Genomic DNA, 18,905 nt, shown 5'->3' on the forward strand with positions numbered 1-18,905 from the left:
GTCGCCTCACTTTGCAGGCAGCACTTGCTCTGGCACCTTCCTGCCGTGCTGTGTCCATCTCCTGATGTGTCCTGGACCTAATTCATTCTCTGTTTATATCACAGTATAGGCACCCCAGTGCCCTGCTTTTAAAACATTTAAGTTCTGGGGGTGCCTGGGTGGCTCAGTTGGTCAAGTGTCCGACTTTGCTCAGGTCGTGATCGTGCAGTTCGTGGGTTTGAGCCCTGCTTCGGGCTCTGCACTGACAGCACGGAGCTTGCTTGGGATTCCCTCCACCTGTCCCACCCCTCCTCTGCTTGCTCCCTCTCTGTGTCTCAAAATAAACAAACATTTGGAGCGCCTGGGTGGCTCAGTCGGTTATGCGTCCGACTTCCGCTCAGGTCCTGATGTCGCGAGGTTCGTGGGTTCGAGCCCCGCATCAGGCTCTGTGCTGACAGCTCAGAGCCTGGAGCCTGCTTCAGGTTCTGTGTCTCCCGGTCTCTGCCCCTTCCCCAGCTCGCGCTCTCTCTCTCTCTCTCTCTCTCTCAAAAATAAACATACATTAAAAAAATTTAAAACACCAAACAATCATAGTCCATGCCTGGATGGTTGGACTGTGGAATATTTATTTATAAAACATTTAAGTTTTCCCTGGTTTTCCCATGTTAAACATAGTCCTATAGTCAATAAATTTATAGATATGTCCCCGGATGCACATTTTTAAGGCCCTCTGGCTCTTCCCATGGTAGTATATAAAATGTATGACCTGTTTTAAATAAACTGACACGTTATTTAGATTTTTTGCTTTGGTTTAGACAGTGAAAGAGTCACACTTTTTTCCCATAGTTCTAAACTGTGCTTTAATTTCCCATTTCCAACATTGATGTAAGGTGGCATGGTAGAAGGGAATTGATACTCAGGAGGCCTAGATTTTTCCACTTGCTAGCTTTGTAAATTAATTATACCTTAATATCTTCACCTGTCACATGGAGACTTGGATGTGGTAATTCCTTAGGACCTTTCCAGCTGTGACATTGCATGGCTCTGTCTTAGCTCTTTTTCCTTTAGAATCAAGATTGATATTCCCATGAGCTAAGAGTTATCTTCAGTAAAATTTGTATAAGTTCCTTCTTTTTGCAAAACATCTTCTAAATAATCATTTTTGAGGTGGAAAAACCAGATACATTATTTATTTTCCAAAATTAAATTATGAAAGTAATAGAATACTGATGTAGGCCTTAAGAAAACACACGGAAAAAAATTTCCTACCAAAAGTCACTGTTATCTTCTTTATGATTTATTCCTTTTTGACTATCCATTCAGAATATTCTTGAAAATATAGGTGGTTGAAGTAATTACCCAGGGAGGTAGAAAGAATTTGGAACCTTAAGTTGTATTAAAATAGAAAATCTTTTCTTTGTTACATGATTCCTTTAGGAATTGGGCACAGATTATTTGTGCTTTCTAGTGTTTGGCATGATACGTAGAGTTATTTTTCTAAGTTTTAATCTTTAAACAGGTGTAGACGTTATGTCATGTGTATCATTGCTAATAAATAAGTCTGTACTTTAATAAAAATACATCTGTTTTTATTAACAGAGAATTCTTGAATTGGAAAGTTCTTTGGAAAAAAGCTTGCAAGAAAGCAAAAATCAATCAGAAGATTTAGCTATCCATTTGGAAGCTGAAAAAAATAAGCACCATAAAGAAATGACAATCATGGTTGAAAAACACAAGACAGAATTGGAGAGCCTGCGGCATCAGCAGGATACTCTTTGGACTGAAAAACTCCAAGTCTTAAAGCAACAGCACCAGGCCGAAATGGAAAAAGTTAGAGAAAAGCATGAACAAGAGAAAGAAACATTGTTGCAAGACAAAGAGAGTCTCTTCCAGGCCCACATAGAAGAGATGAATGAAAAGACTTTAGAAAAGCTTGATGTGAAGCAAACAGAACTGGAATCACTGTCTTCTGAACTGGCGGAAGTATTGAAAGCCCGTGACAAGCTAGAAGAGGAGCTTTCTGTACTAAAGGATCAAGCAGATAGAATAAAGCAGGAACTAGAGGCCAAGCTGGATGAACAGAAAAGTCATCACGAGCAGCAAGTCAACAGCATCATTAAAGAACAAGAGAGGTCTGTCCAGAGAACCGAGAAGGCATTAAAAGATGAAATTAATCAGCTGGGGCTTCTTCTGAAGGAAAAGGACAGGCATCTGAACGAGCATCAGGCTCGTGTGGAGAACCTGGAGGCAGATATTAAGAGGTCCGAAGAGGAACTCCAGCAGGCATCGGCTAAGCTGGCTCTTTTTCAGTCACAGCAGAGTACCACGCACGAGCAGGCTGCAGCGTCCGAGGCGCGCTTGGCTCAGCTGCGGGAGGAGGTGTTGGCCTTGGAAACGGAAAGAACTCTCCTCGCTAAACAGGTAGCCGAAGTTGAAGCGCAGAAGAATGATGTTTGCTCCGAGTTAGACGCTCACAAAGTCCAGGTGCGGGACTTAACGCAGCAACTTGAAAAGCAGAAAAGTGAAATGGAGGAAAAAGTGCAATCTTTAACCCAACTGTATGAGGCCCAGCTTAGAGATACTAACACAGAACAGGCTCAGACAAAGCAAATCTTGACAGAAAAGGAAAATGTAATTTTACAAATGAGAGAAGGGCAGAGCCAAGAAATCGAAACTCTCAAACAGAAATTATCAGCCAAGGAGGACGATATTAGTATTTTACATGAGGAATACGAAACCAAATTTAAAAATCAAGAAAAGAAGATGGAAAAAATTAAGCAGAAAGCAAAGGAGATGCAAGAAACGTTAAAGAAGAAATTGCTGGATCAGGAAGCCAAACTTAAAAAAGAGCTTGAAAATACCGTTCTAGAGCTGAGTCAGAAAGAAAAACAGTTCAATGCCAAAATTTTGGAAATGGCACAGGCGAACTCCGCCGGAATCAGCGATGCAGTGTCGAGACTGGAAGCAAACCAAAAGGAGCAAATAGAAAGTCTCGCCGAGGTACATAGACGAGAACTCAGTGATGTGGTATCCGTCTGGGAAAAGAAACTTAACCAGCAAGCGGAAGAACTTCAGGAAAAACATGAAGTCCAATTACAGGAAAAAGAACAAGAGGTAGCAGAACTGAGGCAAAGGGTCCTCCGATCCGGGTGTGAAAAAGAAGAGGCGAGCAAGGAACTGGTGTGGCTGAAGGAAGAAGGCGCTAGGCAGGACACGGTATTAAAGGAACTACAGGAACAGCTGCACCGGAAGTCTGCTCACATGGATGCTCTCTCACAAAATGAAGCTAAGCTAAGGGCACAACTTGAAAAGCTGGAGGATGACTTGACTCGTTCTCTGAAGGAAAATACTTCTCTTCAAGAGCGTATAGTTGAGCTGGAGAAACTGGCAGAGAAAGAGAAGCGGAAGGTTTCTGAGTTGACTGACGAGTTGAGAGCCACGGATGAGGAATTCCAGAGTCTGAAGTCTTTGCATGAAAGAAGTGAGAAAAGCCTAGAAGACAAAAGCTTGGAATTCAAGAAACTGTCTCAGGAAGTAGCAGTTCAGCTGGATATTTACTCTAGGAAAACCGAAGCCTTGTTACAAGCTAAAACAGATGAGCTGATCAACCATAGTAGCAGTAAAATGAATGCCATTCTCTCTAGAATTTCCCACTGTCAACACCACACAACAAAAGTGAAGGAGGCACTACTGATTAAAACTTGCAAGGCTTCTGAGTTAGAAGCGCAGCTTAGACAGCTAACAGAAGAGCAGAATGCACTAAATAGTTCTTTTCAACAAGCTACCCATCAATTAGAAGAAAAAGAAAGTCAAATTAAGAGCATGAAGGCTGACATTGAAGGTCTTGTAATGGAAAAAGAAGCCTTGCAGAAGGAAGGAGGCAGTCAGCAGCAGGCTGCCTCTGAAAAGGAGTCTTGTATCACGCAGTTGAAGAAAGAGTTATCTGAAAACATCAATGCTGTCACCCTGATGAGAGAAGAGCTCAGGGAAAAGAAATCTGAGATCGGCAGTCTTAGCAAACAGCTGATTGATCTGAACACTCAGCTTCAGAACAGCATCAGCGCAACGGAAAAAGAAGCGGCCATTGCGTCACTGAGGAAGCAATACGATGAACAGCAACGTGACTTGCTGGACCAGGTGCAAAACTTATCCTTGAACGCTGAAACTCTGAGTAAGGAGAGAACCTCTGCTCTCGCACAGGTCGATCACTTGTCTGGCAAACTGTCCGAGTGGAAGAAGAGAGCACAGTCAAAATTCATACAGTATCAAAATACTATCAAAGAACTGCAGATGCAGCTTGAGTCAAAAGCGAAGGAAGCCAGCGACGCGGCTGAGCAGGTAAACTTATCGAAGGCGGACCTTGATCAGGGCGAAATGGAAGGTAAGAGCAAGCTGGAGCAAGAGGAGCGTAATTTAGAGAGCGAGTTAGAAACCCAGAAGGCGAGAGTTGCGGACTTAGAGGAGCATCTGGCTCGGAAGACAGCTGAAACTGAGTCCCTGAATGAAGCTCTTAACAAACACTATCGGCAAAAGGACGCCGAACGGGAAGAGATGCTTCGTGAGCTTCAGCGCATTCAAGAGTCAGGGGAAGAAAAGGACAGCAGGGTTCAAGAAGCTGAAGAAAAAGTCTTGCGACTCGAAAGGCAAGTGTCTTCTATGACATCCGCACTTGAAACCAAGGAGAAAGAATTGGAACACGCAAATGCAAGGGTCAAGGGCCAAGAAGAGGAGCTGAGGGCCCTGGAAGACAGGCTTGAGCTGGAGGGTGCCGCGAAACTGGCAGAACTGAAGAAAAAAGCCGAGCAAAAAATTGCTGCCATCAAGAAGCAGTTGTTGTCTCAAATGGAGGAGAAAGAGCAGCAATATAAGAAAGATGCAGAAGGCCATCTGGGGGAGCTAAACGCAAAGCTTCAGGAGAGAGAGCGAGAAATTCAGGCCTTGGAAGCAAAACTTAAATCGGTGGAAGGTTCACCACGGTCAGAAGCACCGGTTGTACCCAGGTCGGCAAAAACCGCGGCAGCCTGGCCTGAGCACGAAGAAGCAGGTCTCCGAGACTGTCTGCAGGAGGGACGTGAAGAGAAGATCAGCGCTTTACAAAGAAGTCTGATGGAAAGAGAAGAGCTGTTGCAGAGGCCAGAGCAGGAAAAAGGAGAGACGGTTTCTTCTCCTTCTGAAATGCAGTGCAGCTACCGGGAGCTCCTAATCAAGCTAGAACACGCCGACGCAAAGCAGCATGAGGACCAGGTTGTGATAGGTCGTCTTCAAGAAGAACTTGAAGAGAAAAGCAAGAGATGTTCCTTGATAGCATCCCAGCACGTGGAGGAAGACGGGGGTAAAAATGACATAGGGGCGAAGCAACACTGGGGAAACGTGGTTGATGACGTCCAGAAGGTTCTCCGGGAGAAGGAACTGACCTGTCAGATCTTGGAGCAAAAGATAACAGAGCTGGATTCCTGCTTAGCAAGAGAGAGGGAAGGGCATAGGCTGGAAATGGAAGACTTGACCTCAAAACTTGAAAAATTGCAGGCTTTACAACAGCAGATGGAGGGAGAAGCTAAACCCACAGAAGCTTGGCGAGGAAGTGCTGCAGAAAAGCCCAAGTCGTGTGTCGTGCAACCCACGTCGCCTGCTGACATGGAGGCCCAGCACAATGACCTGGAATTTCAGTTAGCAGGGGCAGAGCAGGAGAAGGAGAAGCTGGGCAAGGAGATCGTCAGGTTGCAGAAAGATCTTCGAACGTTGCGGAAGGAGCATCAGCAAGAATTGGATATCGTGAAGAGAGAATATGAACAAGAAATGGAAGAGAAAATCAAGTGAGTTTTTCAGCATGAATGTTTATGACAGTCCTCCTTAACTCACTCCCTTTTATCGTGCCAAATACACTTAAATTTCACCAACGCAAACTATGAAACATAAATCGAGTAGGTTAAATGCTGAGGAGAAATAAAAACAATTTAAGGCAAGAGGCGGTGTTATTTCATGTCCGTTTAAAGGGGGAAAACCATTTTTTGCCTGGAAGATTATGCTTATTAGGTATATATCCCAGTAAATACTCTTCTCACATTATTTTTAGTATTCGCATTATTATATAACATAGATGTGTATGATGAAAATTTTGTTTTTGATATTTTTAATGTTTATTTATTTTTGAGAAAGAGAGACAGAGCGTGAGCCGGGGAGGGGAAGAGAGAGAGGGAGACACGGAATCCGAGGCAGGCTCCAGGCTCTGAGCTGTCAGCACAGAGCCCGAGGCGGGGCTCGAACCCATCAACCGCGAGATCACGACCTGAGCCGAAGTCGGACGCTTACCCTTACCCGGCTAAGCCACCAGGCGCCCCAGTGTGTGATGAAAGTTTTAAGTGGAAAAGAAAAATTCTTAAATCCCCAGGACATTGTCTAGAGATAATCCTAGTTTACGTATCCTCCCAGGAGTTTTCTGTTTCTGGACGTGCGTGCATGCACACACACACACACACACACACACACACACGCATGTGCGCCCTTAAACCTGTTTTTATACTAGTGAGATCTTGTTATGTGCACCATCCTGAAGATTAGGTGACTCTTTACTGCTTGTTTTGTTTGACAGCTGTTAGCTCTTTATATTTTTGTTACGCAGACAGGAGCAGGAAGATCTCGAGTTGAAGCACAGTTCTACGCTAAAACAGCTGATGAGGGAGTTCCACACGCAGCTGGCCCAAAAGGAACAGGAGCTGGAAATGACCATAAAAGAAACCATTGGTAAGTCCTATTTTAGAGTCAGTAAAGAACAAGTCAGAATCAGCAGAGACGATTTATAATTTAAACTCACTGTTTTCACACTGTGCTAAGTGCCTGAAGTAATTAAACTGGAGAAAAAAAGTGATTCCTACCCAAGAAAGTTCTCTAACGGGAATGTGAGCCGCCTGGCAGCGGCTCGCCTTTAGGAGAGGAGGAGCCGGCGAAAGGACCTGAAACATTAGCTGCTTAGTTGCCTCCTAAAGACGTTTCTGCTCTGGGAGAGGGGACACGTGACCAACTGGTTTTTAGCAAATTTGGTTGGGAACTGAAATTGGGAGATAGATATTAATTCTTCCTTAATGTGTTTTCTTGTTTGTGTGCCCATTTTTTGTATCTTAGATAAAGCCCAGGAAGTGGAAGCCGAACTTTTGGAAAGTCATCAAGAAGAGACAAATCAGTTATATAAAAAAATTGCAGAGAAGGAAGATGATTTACAAAGAACAGCCAAAAGATATGAAGAAATCCTTGATGTACTTGATTTTCTTTCTCTTTTTTGAAATTCAGCTATAATGGATTTCATGGTGGCGCTAAAGATTGGGCTGTCAGATGTCCTGTTTGTCTAGTGTCGAGGCTCAGTATGACCCAAATTTGATATTGGCACTCTATGCAGCTTTATAAGGAGTCTGACTGATTTCTGCCCGGATCGTAGTGCCCTGATCAGATTCTGCTAACCCGGCAGCTCAGTCCACTTGGCAGGTGTGGAAGCAACAGTGAGTTACCGCGGGGGAGATGGGCTCTCTTCTCCTCTTTCTCTCGGAGTCAGACTGAGTTGTAAGAGAACCAGGCTAAGAATCGAGAGCTTGTGCTTGGGCCGAGTCTCGGTAATGGGACAGTTAGTGTGTGCATGAGCGTGGCCACCCAGCTGGGATCTTTCCAGGAGGGCCATCCCCAACCAATTTGCCTAGTTTTTATTGCTCTCAAGGGAGAAAAAAGATGGGGGAAGAATGGAACGCATCAGCTAAATCTTTTATATTTAGTGGAAGGTTGGTGGAGTGTACTTATTCTGCCTGTGGTGGATTGGCATGGCCATTTTTATGTGTCAAAATAAGCCGTGAATGCCAGTGAGTATTTTGGACTCCAGAAATTTTTCAAGTGTAACACAATGTAAATCATGCTCTGTTGGGATGTAGATTCCTTAGTTACTCCAAGCCTTATTTCACTATATGCCAGGAACCGTTTGGTGTTTAAGAATCCATAAATCAGAGAATCATGCCTCAGCTGACTATGGCAGCAAGGGAAGTCTGAGTCAGGAACAGAGTGTAATAATAATTATTTTACATGCAATTGAAAAGGCTGAAATTCCAGGAAGGGCACATGCAAAGAAATGCCACCTTTGTGTAATTTTTGAACTTTAGATCTCATGATGAAAAGGTTTGAATAATTTCACGTTTTCTTACACTTCCATAGAGTATAAATGTGAAAAGCTTTAAAAGACACTATTGTTTCTTGAATACTTAGAGAATGTTGGAATTGGAAGATACATTACAGCTAGTTTAGTTTCTTTTTATTTTTTCTTTACTTTTGTTTCTTCTTTCTTTCTTTCTTTCTTTCTTTCTGTCTGTCTGTCTTTCTTTCTTTCTTTCTGTCTTTCTTTCTTTCTTTCTTTCTGTCTTTCTTTCTTTCTTTCTGTCTTTCTTTCTTTCTTTCTTTCTGTCTTTCTTTCTTTCTTTCTTTCTGTCTTTCTTGTCTTTCCAGAAGGGAAAGCAAGTTCAGCACAGTTAAATGATTTCCCTAAAGCTTCAGAATGAGTGGGAGAGCACTGACCCTTCATTAGCTTCATGTATTTGTGAAGACTTCTCTCTAAGAAAGGAATTTGGGGGAGGGCAGTAGTTATTTATCATGGATAAGTAAGTCAGTGAGCTTCATTTGCAGGGGACGAACGGTGTCATAGCTAGAATGTTCCCCTTGTGAACCACTTCTCTGTCTCTGGATGTATGGGGTAGCAGACGAAAGACTTTCTAGGGTCACGACAGACCTCTGTAGGTAGAGGGGTGAGGAAACAGGAAGCAGGTAACAGTAAGTCCCTCCTTGAAAATCTGCTGTTTATTAGGGAAATTAAAACAGTGGCCCTCTAGGTTTGGAGGCTTGGAGGCTTGGAGGCAGGAAGTGGAGGGTGAGCGAAGGAGTTGGACTCTTCTCCAAAACCCCTTCCTGGGCCTCACACTGGCACTGTCCATTAGAAATACAACGCAGGCCACAGATGTGAGCCATACATGTGTTTGAACATTTTCTAGAATCCACATTAGGAAAAAGAAACAGGTGAGCTTAATTTTTTTTTTAAGTTTTTATTTTAATTCCAGTGAGTCAACATACAGCGTAATATTAGTTTCAGGTGTACAATATAGTGATTCATCACTTCCATACAACACCCTGTGCTCATCACAAGTGCCCTCCTTAACCCCCATCACCTATTTCCCCCATTCCCCACTCCTTCCCTTCTGGGGACCATCAGTTCTCTGTAGTTAAGAGTCTGTTTCTTGGTTTGTCTCTCTCTCTCTCTCTTTTTCCCCCTTTGCTCATTTGTTTTGTTCCTTTAATTCCACAGATGAGCGAAATCATATAGCATTTGTCTTTCTTCTGACTTACTAGGTGAATTTAATTAAAAAAAATTTTTTTTTTACTGTTTATTTTTGAGAAAGACATAAAGTGGGCGCGGGAGAGGGGCAGAGAGAGAGAGAGGGAGACACAGAATCCGAAGCATGCTCCAGGCTCTGAGCTGTCGGCACAGAGCCTGATGCAGGGCTCGAGCTCACGAACCACGAGATCTTGACCTGAGCTGAAGTTGGACACTTAACCACCTGACCCACCCAGGCGCTCCTAGGTGAATTTAATTTTAATAGTAAAATGTTAACCCCATTATATCCAAAATATTATTATTTCAATATGTGGTCAATTATAAAGACATTTATGTTTATGTTTATGTTTATGTTTATGTTTATGTTTATGTTTATGTTTATCATATATAAGCCACCCAGAACTGTGGCCACGGGCACTGGAAATGCAGCCAATCCAAACTGATGCGGGCTGCAACTATAAAAACATATTGCAGCCCACATCAGTTTGGATAGGCTGCATTTCCAGTGCCCGTGGCCACAGTGGGGCGGCTTGTGGCTACTGCATTCTGCGGTGTAGCCTCAGACTTTCCAACTGCCGGGTCCACGGCTGCTTTGCGATTAATAGGCGGTCGCTATCCGAACACTCCAAATACACACTCTGTCTCGAAGAATTTCTTTTCAGAAGTTACAGATACTACTAAGAGAGATCCTGGCAATTCTTACCAAATACCATATTCCTTTAATTCTGAGTCATAGTCTCTACCATTCTCCCATTTTAAAATTTCCAGAATTTTACCTGGGATTTGTGTATCTTACATAGTGATGTTTTCACCCTCTGAAAAACTATTAATCAGATTGCTGATGTGTCCGTCCGAATGATGACCTTGTAGAATGCTGTATTTTTGTCATCCATCAAAACAGTTTTGTGACTTGTCGATAGCAAAGTAGAGCAGAGAGACATTTTCGTTTTCCTGACTTTGCTGTCTTAGGTAACATTCTTACTATTCTTTGCTGCGTTTGAAGATGCTGGGAACTTTTGTCATCCTTGATTCACACCTCTGTCCTTCTCAGCCCCTCACACATATGCATCACCACACGTTTTAGGGCATGTGATCGACTTATGTTCCCTGAGTTACTGGGCAGAGAAATCCTGTGTCTCCCTTTAAATGTGTACTAGCAGCACAGTACCTGACATGTAGGACTCTCAGGACGTGGCTTCCCACTGAGCTGTACTGCGTGTTTCCAACCCCGCTGCTGTTGCCACAGTCTGGCCGCCATCTTTCATGTGGTCTGGTCTTTTGGGTTAACTTCCCAACTGATGTCTTTGCTGCTGGTCGTTTTTCTAAGCTACTCATCTCTTCTTGTCAGAGTTCTTTTCTATTTTGGAATGAGGATGTGATCATACCACTTCTCCTCCTAAGCACCTCCGATGGCTGCCCGTTGTCCCAGCGATACCTCCTCCAGTTCTGCCTGTGTCATAGACGAGCTCAACGTAGGCTTGTTCTTCTCCATATTTTACCTTTGGGCATGCTTTTCTGTGTGCCTGAAGACCACTTTCTCAAGCTTTTGCTAATTAGTGCAGCTGTTGCCGTCTGTCAAATTTTGGCTTAAAAAAAATAAGCTTTAAATTTAACTTTTACTTAGGAAAAAATCTGAGTTCATCTTCGCACACAGTTTAAGGATCAAATAACATAAAAAAATGTAGTGAGAAAATGGTCTATAATGAAAGCGTATGCCTGTTCTCTGTATTCTATATATATCTGGCCCCCTTCTCTCTCCACAGGTAACCATTCTTTTCTTTATTTTTTTAAGTTTATTTTTTAAATTTATTTTTGAGAGGGAGAGCGAGCAACTGGAGGAAGGGCAGAGAGAGAGAATGCCAAGCGGGCTCTACGCTAACAGTGCAGAGACCGACGTGGGGCTGGAACCCACGAACCGTGAGATCATGACCTGAACTGAATATGGGTGGGATGCTTAACTGACTGAGCCACCCAGACACCTCACTGTTCTTTTCTTTTCTTTTTTAAATTTAGTTAAGTAAAAAAAACCAAACAAAAAACAGTTCATCCGTTTTTCCCAGTCGTCACCACCACCCACCCCCCCCCCCCCCCGCCCCACCCCACCCTACCTCTGGCAGCCACCAATCTGTTCTCTGTATCTACGACTTTGGTTTTAAATTTTTACTTATTTATTTTTAGATTTCACATATGAGCAAGATCATTATGGTATTTGTCTTTCTCTGACTTCTTTCACTTGGCATAATGTTCTCAAGTCCATCCATGTTGTCACAAATAGCAAGTTTTCGTTCTTTTTTATGGCTGAATGATATTCGTGTGTGTGTGTTTATGTATTACAATTTCTTTATCCATTCAGTTTTTTATGGACACTTACGTTATTTCCATATCTTGGCTATTGTAAATAATGCTGCAGTGAACATGGGGGTACTTATATCTTTTTGAGCTTATGTTTTTGCTTTCTTTGGATAAATACCCCGAAGTGGAATTGCTGGATTGTATGGTGGTTCTGTTTTTAATGTTTCAAGGAGCCTCCACATTATTTTCTATAGTGGCTGCACCAGTTTACATTCCCACCAGCAGTGCACATGGGCTCCCTTTTCTCCACACCCTCACCAACGTTTGTTATTTCTAGTGTTTTTGTTTTTAAGATAATAGTCATTCTAACATCTGTTAGTGGATATTTCATTTTGGTTTTGATGTGCATTTTTCTGATGATTAATGATGGAAAGCATCTTCTCATGGACCTGTTGGCCATCTGCATATCTTTGGGAAAAAATGAGTATTCTGCCCATTTTTTAATTGGATTTTTTTTCTTTTTGCTGTTGAGTTATATGAATTCCTTATATATTTTGTATAGTAGCCCCTTATCAGATATTAGCCCTTATCGACATATCAGATCAAATATTTTCTCTCATTTAGTAGGCTGCCTTTCCATTTTCTTGACGGTTTCCTTCACTGTCCAGAATTCTTTTAGTTTGATGTAGTGCCACCTGTTGACTTTTGTGATTGTTGTTTTGCTTTTGGTGTCAGATTCAAAAATTGTCACCAAGACCTGTGTCAAGGAGCTGACTGCCTGTGTTCTCTTCTAGGAGTTTTATGTTTTTAGGTCTTACATTCAAGTTTTTTAATCCATTTTGAGTTAATTTTTTGTATGGTATAAGATGGCAGTCCAGTTTCAGTCTTTTGCACGTGGCTGTCCAATTCTCCTGACCCAACTTATTGAAGAGACTAGCCTTTCCTCTGTTGTAGGTTTTTGGCTCCTTTGTTGTAAATTAATTGACCATCTGTGCATAGGTTTATTTCTTGGCTCTGTCCTCGTCCATTGAGCTCCGTGTCTGTTTTTATGCGAGTACTATACTGTTTTAATTACTATGGCTTTACAATATAGTTTGAAATGAGGGGACGAGATGCTGCCTGCTTCGTTCTTCTTTCCCACAATTGCTTGGGCTATTTGGGGTCTTTTATGGTTCCGTACAAATTTTAAATTTATTTGATCTAGGTCTGTGAAAAATGCCATTGGGATTTTAATAGAGATAACCTTGAATTTTTAGATTGCTTTGAGTAGTATGGACATTTAACAATATTAATTCTTCCAGTCCGTAAACACAGAATTTCTTTACCTTTGTTTATGTATGTTTCAGTGTCTTTCGTCAGTGTCTCTTAGTTTTCAGAGCACAGGTCTTCTACTTCCTTGGTTAAAGTTGTGCCTACATGTTTTATTCTTTTTGATGCAATTGTAAGTGGGATTGTGTTATTAACTTTCTTTCTGATAGTTTATTTATCAGTGTCTAGAAATGCAACAGATTTTCGTGTATTGATTTTGTGCCCCACAACCTAATTCATTTTTTGGTTCTAACAGGTTTTTGATGGGGTCTTTAGGATCTTCTGTGTGTAATACGTAACCTGCAAATGGTGACAGTTTTACGTCTTCCTTTCCTCCTTTCCAGTTTGGGTGCCTTTTACTTATTTTTCTTGCCTAATTTCCCTGGTTAGGACTTTCAATACTGTGTTGAATAAAAGTAGTGAGAGTGGGCATCCTTGTCTTGTTCCTGATCTTAGAGGAAAAGCTTTCGGCGTTTCACCATTAAGTATGATGTTAGCTATGGACTTGTCATATTTGGCCTTTATTATGTTGAGGTACATTCCTTCTGTACTCACTTTGTTGAGAGTTTTTATTACAAATGGATGTTGAATTTTGTCGAATGCTTTTTTGTCATCTCTTGAGATAACCATATGATTTCTCTCCTTCATTTTGTTCATGTGTATCACATTGATTGATTTGCAGATGTTGAGGCATCCTTGCATCCCTGGAATAAATCCCACTTGATCGTGGTATATGATCCTTTAAATGTATTGTTGAATTTGGTTTGCTAATAATATTTTGTTGAGGATTTTTCCATTTATGCTCATTCGGGTACTGGCCTATAATTTTTGTGTAAGTGTATGGTGTCTTTGTCTGGCTTTGGTATCAGGGTAATGCTGGCCTCTTAAAATGAGTTTGGAAAAGTTCCTTCTTCTGTTTTTCTGGAAGAGGTTTAAGAAATAATAATTAGTATTAATTCTTCTTTGGATGTTCAGTACATTTCACCTGTGAAGTCTTCTGGTCCTGGACTTTTGTTTATTGGGAGGTTTTTGATGACTGATTCCATCTCATTACCAGTAATTGGTCTGTTCAGATTTTTCTACTTCATCATGACTTAGTGTTGGTAGGTTATATGTTTCTAGGAATTTATCCGTTTCTGCTAGGCTGTCCAATTTGTTAACTTGGAATTTTTCATTGTAGTGTCTTACGATTCTTGTATTTCTGTGATATCAGTTGTAACTTCTCTTTGATTTCTGATTTCATTTATTTGATTTTTCTTTCTTTTTTTTTTTTTTTTCCTGGAGAGTCTAGATAAAGTTTCGTCATTTTTGTATATCTTTTTAGAGAAACCAGCTCTTAGTCTTATTGATCAATTTTCTATTGTGTTTTTAGTCTTTAGATCATTTATTTCTGCTCCAATGTGTTATTTCCTTTCTTCTGCTAACTCTGGGCTTCATTCAGTCTTTTTCTAGTTCCTTGAGGTGTACGTAAAGTTAGGTTGTTTATTTGAGAATTTTCATGCGTCTTGAAGGAGGTATTTATCACTATGGACTTCCCTCAGAACTGCTTTTGCTGCCATCCTATAAATTTTAGTGTGTTCTATTTCCACTTTTGTCTCAAGATTTGTTTTCTTTTGATTTCTGCTTTGACCCTTTGGTTGTTTAGTAGCATGTGGTTATTCTCTACATATTTGTGAATTTTCCAGTTTTCTTTGTGTGTGTTTTTTAAAAAAATTTTATTTGGGTACAGTTGACACATAATGTTACGTTAGTTTCAGGTGTACAACATAGAGATTCAGCTTCTCTATATGTTATATGCTACACTCACCATAGGTATAACTACCATCTATCAACATACAATGCTATTTCAGTATTATGGACTATATTCCCTGGGCTCTGCCTTCTAGTTTTCTTTGTGTAATTAATTTCTAGTTTCATACTGTTGTGGTTGGAAAAGATGCTTGATAGAGTTCAATCCTCTAACTTTATTAAGACTTGTTTTGTGGCCTAACATATGATCTATCTTGGAAAATGTTCCATGTGCACTTGAGAAGAATGTGTATTCTCTTGCTTTTGGATGGAGTATTCTGTGTATTTCTGTTAAGTTCATTTGGTGTAACATGTCACTTAAGGCCATTATTTCCTTATTGATTATCTATGTATGCCTGGATGATCTATCCATTGATGTAAGTGGGGTTTACAGTCCCCCACTATTATTGTATTACTGTCTATTACTCCTTTAGGTCTGTTAGCATTTGCTTTATATATTTAGGTGTGCATATGTTGGGTGCATAAATATTTGTAAAAGTTTTGTCTTTTTTGTTGAGCTGACCCCTTTATCACTCACTATGTGATATCCTTCTTTGTCTCTGATTTTACAGTCTTTGTTTTAAAGTCTTATTTTGTCTGATATTCTCTCCTGGCTTTTTGTTGTTGTTGTTTACATTTGCATGGAATACCTTTTCTCATCCTTTTACTTTTGGTGTGTGTATCCTTACATCTAAAGTGAATCTCTAGGGGTGCCTGGGTAGCTCAATTGGTTAAGCGTCTGACTGGATTTCAGCTCAGGTCACGATCTCATAGTTAGTGAGTTCAAGCCCCGTGTTGGGCTCTGTTCTGACAGTGCAGAGTCTGCTTGAGATTCTTTCTCTCTCTCTCTCTCTCTCTCTCTCTCTCTCTCTCTCTTTCTCTCTCTCTTTCCCCATCCCACTTGGTCTCTCTCTCTCTCAAAAATAAATTAACTAAAAAAATAAAGTGAGTCTTTTATGGGCAGCATATAGATGGGTCTTGTTTTAAAAACAATTTTTTAATGTTTATTTATTTTTGAGAGACAGCATGAGCAGGGGAGGGGCAGAGAGAGAGGGAGACACAGAATCCGAAGCAGGCTCCAGGCTCTGAGCTGTCAGCACAGAGCCTGTTGTGGGGCTCGAACTCACAAACCGTGAGATCATGACCTGAGCTGAAGTTGGTCACTTAACCGACTGAGCCACCCAGATGCCCCGGGTGGGTCTTGTTTTTAATGTATTTAGGCATCCTGAGTCTTCTGATTGGAAAATTTAGTCCATTTACACTTAAAGTAATTCTTGATAAGTATATGCTTATTGCCATTTTGTTCATTGTTTTCTGGCTGTTTTTGTAGTTCCTCTCTGTTCCATGCTGATTTTCCTGTTCTCTTTCTTTATGGTTTGATGACTTTCTTTGGCCGTATGTTTATATTTCTCTTTTGTGTATTTACTATAGTTTTTGCTTCGTGATTACCATGAGGCTTACATAAAACAACTTATCACAGTATTTTAAGTCGATAACGTAAGCTTGATTCTGTTGTAAAGCCCAGCATTATAATCACTCTGACATTTTTGTTTTCGATGTTACATTCTGCATTTTTTTAATAATGTTTATTTACTTTTGAGAGAGAGAGAGAGAGAGAGAGCACAAGCAGGGGAGGAGCAGAGAGAGAGAGAGAGACAGGGGATCTGAAGCAGGCTCTGCACTGACCCCCATGTGGGACTTGAGCTCACAAACCATGAGATCATGACCTGAGCTGAAGTCAGATGCTTAACCAACTGAGCCATCCAGGTGCCCCTCGTTTTTGTTTTTTTTTTTAATTTTTTTTCAACGTTTATTTATTTTTGGGACAGAGAGAGACAGAGCATGAACGGGGGAGGGGCAGAGAGAGAGGGAGACACAGAATCGGAAACAGGCTCCAGGCTCTGAGCCATCAGCCCAGAGCCTGACGCCGGGCTCGAACTCCCGGACCGCGAGATCGTGACCTGGCTGAAGTCGGACACTTAACCGACTCAGGTGCCCCTCGTTTTACGTCTTCTTTTTATCTTTATTCATTATTATAACCATAATTATTTTTACTATTTTTGTCTTTTAACTGTAAACTAGCTTTATAAGTGATTATACAGTAGATGAAACAACCACCACTCTCAGTCTTGAAGGAGTGGCCTCATGTAGGAGATGAATCTTACTATCCAGCCCTGCCTGGGTTGTTGGTTTTCTCTTAATCCTTTGTGCTTGTCCGAGCAGCCTGTTATATTTTTTAATGGTTCCCAGTAGTTGAGGAAGTGCGGCCACCTGTCAGTATTTCAGAAGGGAGGATCTCAGCGCCTAGATTCATGCTGACTGGAAGCCTGACCCTCAGGTATCAGCTTTTAACCGTAGGCAAACGTACACAGTCCTGTGGGACTGTAAGCAAGTGTGAGCCCTGCTGGCCACCAGAGGTAGGCAATCTGGGTAGGTACCCTGGGTGGCAGTCCCAAAACTCAGGGCTCCAAATGAATTTATAAGCTCTTTTCTGGGTGATACTGGTAAGCTGGAGCACGGCAGAGGCGGGGAGAGCCCCCTAATGACATGCACAGCCTGTGTTCCTTGAGAGCAGCTCCACTGGCCACAAAATGTGAGCCAAACCTGAAGCCTGCCCTTTGGGCCAAAGCTCCGGGACAAGCAAAGAGGCCTCCTTCACAGTAAGATTTCAGGGTGTACTTCAGTCCGCTCTCTGCACAGCGCCCCGGGGGTGGCAGTCTGCGAAGAACCGGCTCTCCAGTTGGCCATAGTCCCATGGGGTCCAGAAACGCAAGCCGTCCCAGCCACCAGGGCCTGGTGATCAAGGGGTGTCCCGTGGGCAGTAGTGGCAAGAACCAGGGGACCAGACGCGTCTCATCCAGGAGACAGGTGCTCTGGAGGGTGGCAGAGGGTGCGCTCGAAGATGGCCCAAGGAAAAGATTACATTCTGCCCTCACGTGCTTGTTTCAGCAGAAGCCTTTTCCTTAGGCCACCGTCATGGTGATTAGCCAATAGGCCTCCTTCACAGAAACTCTGAACTCCTGCGTCTGTTGCCTCTTGCTTTGCCCTTGGGGTGGTAGCTGTCTAAGACCTCTTTCCTGTACATTTATGCAGGATCCATGACCAATGTCCACCAGAGCCAGGAAATGTAGCAGTGTTCCCTGGCAGCAGCTGTAAAAATTGGGACCCCAGATGGGGTTCCTTTCTGGGTGACATTGATTATGACAGTCTCATGAGACTAGGCACACAAGCTCCCCTGACCTCCAAAGCAATGTGATCAGGAGGTGTCCCCTACCTTGGCAGCTGCAAACATCCAGGCACCAGATGCACGTAAAAGCTGCCTTCTGGGAGATACTGGTGCTCTGGAACGTGTCAAAGGGAGCATGCAAAAATAGCACCCGCCAGTCTGTGTCCCTGGAGAGCGTTGTGTGGCCTCCTAGATGCGTGTGTTAAATCAGATGTCTGCCCTTCAGACAGACGCTTTAATGTAAGCAAGTGCGTCCCCTTCACTTGAAGTCTGGGTGCAGTTGGCTACCTGGGAGCTGGGCCCCGGGGTGGGTGAGTCCAGGCACCTTGGTGAGCCCTTTAAGAATGGTTACTCAGATCACTACAGTTCGTGGGTCTCAGGATGGGAGCCCTGTTTGTTTTCAAAGTTAGATGTATTGGGGGCTTGTCTCTGAAGTATATGTCTTAAAAGTTGGGATGCCCAGTGTGGGTTTCAAACCCTTCAGTCCTCAGGGAGAAGTTCTGGGTTTTGAGTTTCCTCCCAGTTGTTGGTTGTAACACTGGGGATGGGGTTTAGCAAGGTTGTATCTTAGCCTCTCCTTCCCTCTTCAGTGTGTTTTTTCCCCCTCTTTGCCTGATGTGTGGTCATCACTCAGCCAGGCTTTTGTTTCTTGTTTTGTTTTTTTGAAGAGGAAATTGTTTCATATGTAGTTGGAGACACAGTGTGTCTGTGGGAGGAGGTGAGTTCAGGACCTTCCTATGTCGCCATGTTGAACCAGAAGTCAATGATTAGTTTCTGTAATAATATTCCAGTGTTTTCTTATGTAAACAGAAACAAAAATGAAATATGTTCTTATTTTTTCCCTTTTCTACCGAAAGTTTGCTTTTTGAATTTTTTTTTTTTTGCATCATACTGTTTTCCCTTACAGTTTTTTTTTTTTTTGAACTCCTTAAATAGAATTAATTGCATCTGTGTTCT

General features: G+C 42.1%; 1 protein-coding gene across 10 annotated transcripts in view; it reads left to right on the forward strand.

Annotated features, from left to right (window-relative positions):
- Window positions 1–18,905, forward strand: part of GOLGA4 (golgin A4) — a 126,146-nt gene that overhangs the window by 75,818 nt on the left and 31,423 nt on the right. For all 10 annotated transcript variants that reach the window (XM_040479768.1, XM_040479760.1, XM_040479762.1 and 7 more), the window contains 3 exons: window positions 1,579–5,792; window positions 6,599–6,720; window positions 7,099–7,229. In XM_040479768.1, the coding sequence (XP_040335702.1) occupies window positions 1,579–5,792; window positions 6,599–6,720; window positions 7,099–7,229 (4,467 nt within the window). The remainder of the gene's footprint in view (window positions 1–1,578; window positions 5,793–6,598; window positions 6,721–7,098; window positions 7,230–18,905) is intronic.

Source organism: Herpailurus yagouaroundi, unplaced genomic scaffold (genome assembly GCF_014898765.1).
Source record: "Herpailurus yagouaroundi ecotype Mexico unplaced genomic scaffold, PumYag 159, whole genome shotgun sequence".
Taxonomy (NCBI): Eukaryota; Metazoa; Chordata; class Mammalia; order Carnivora; family Felidae; genus Herpailurus; species Herpailurus yagouaroundi.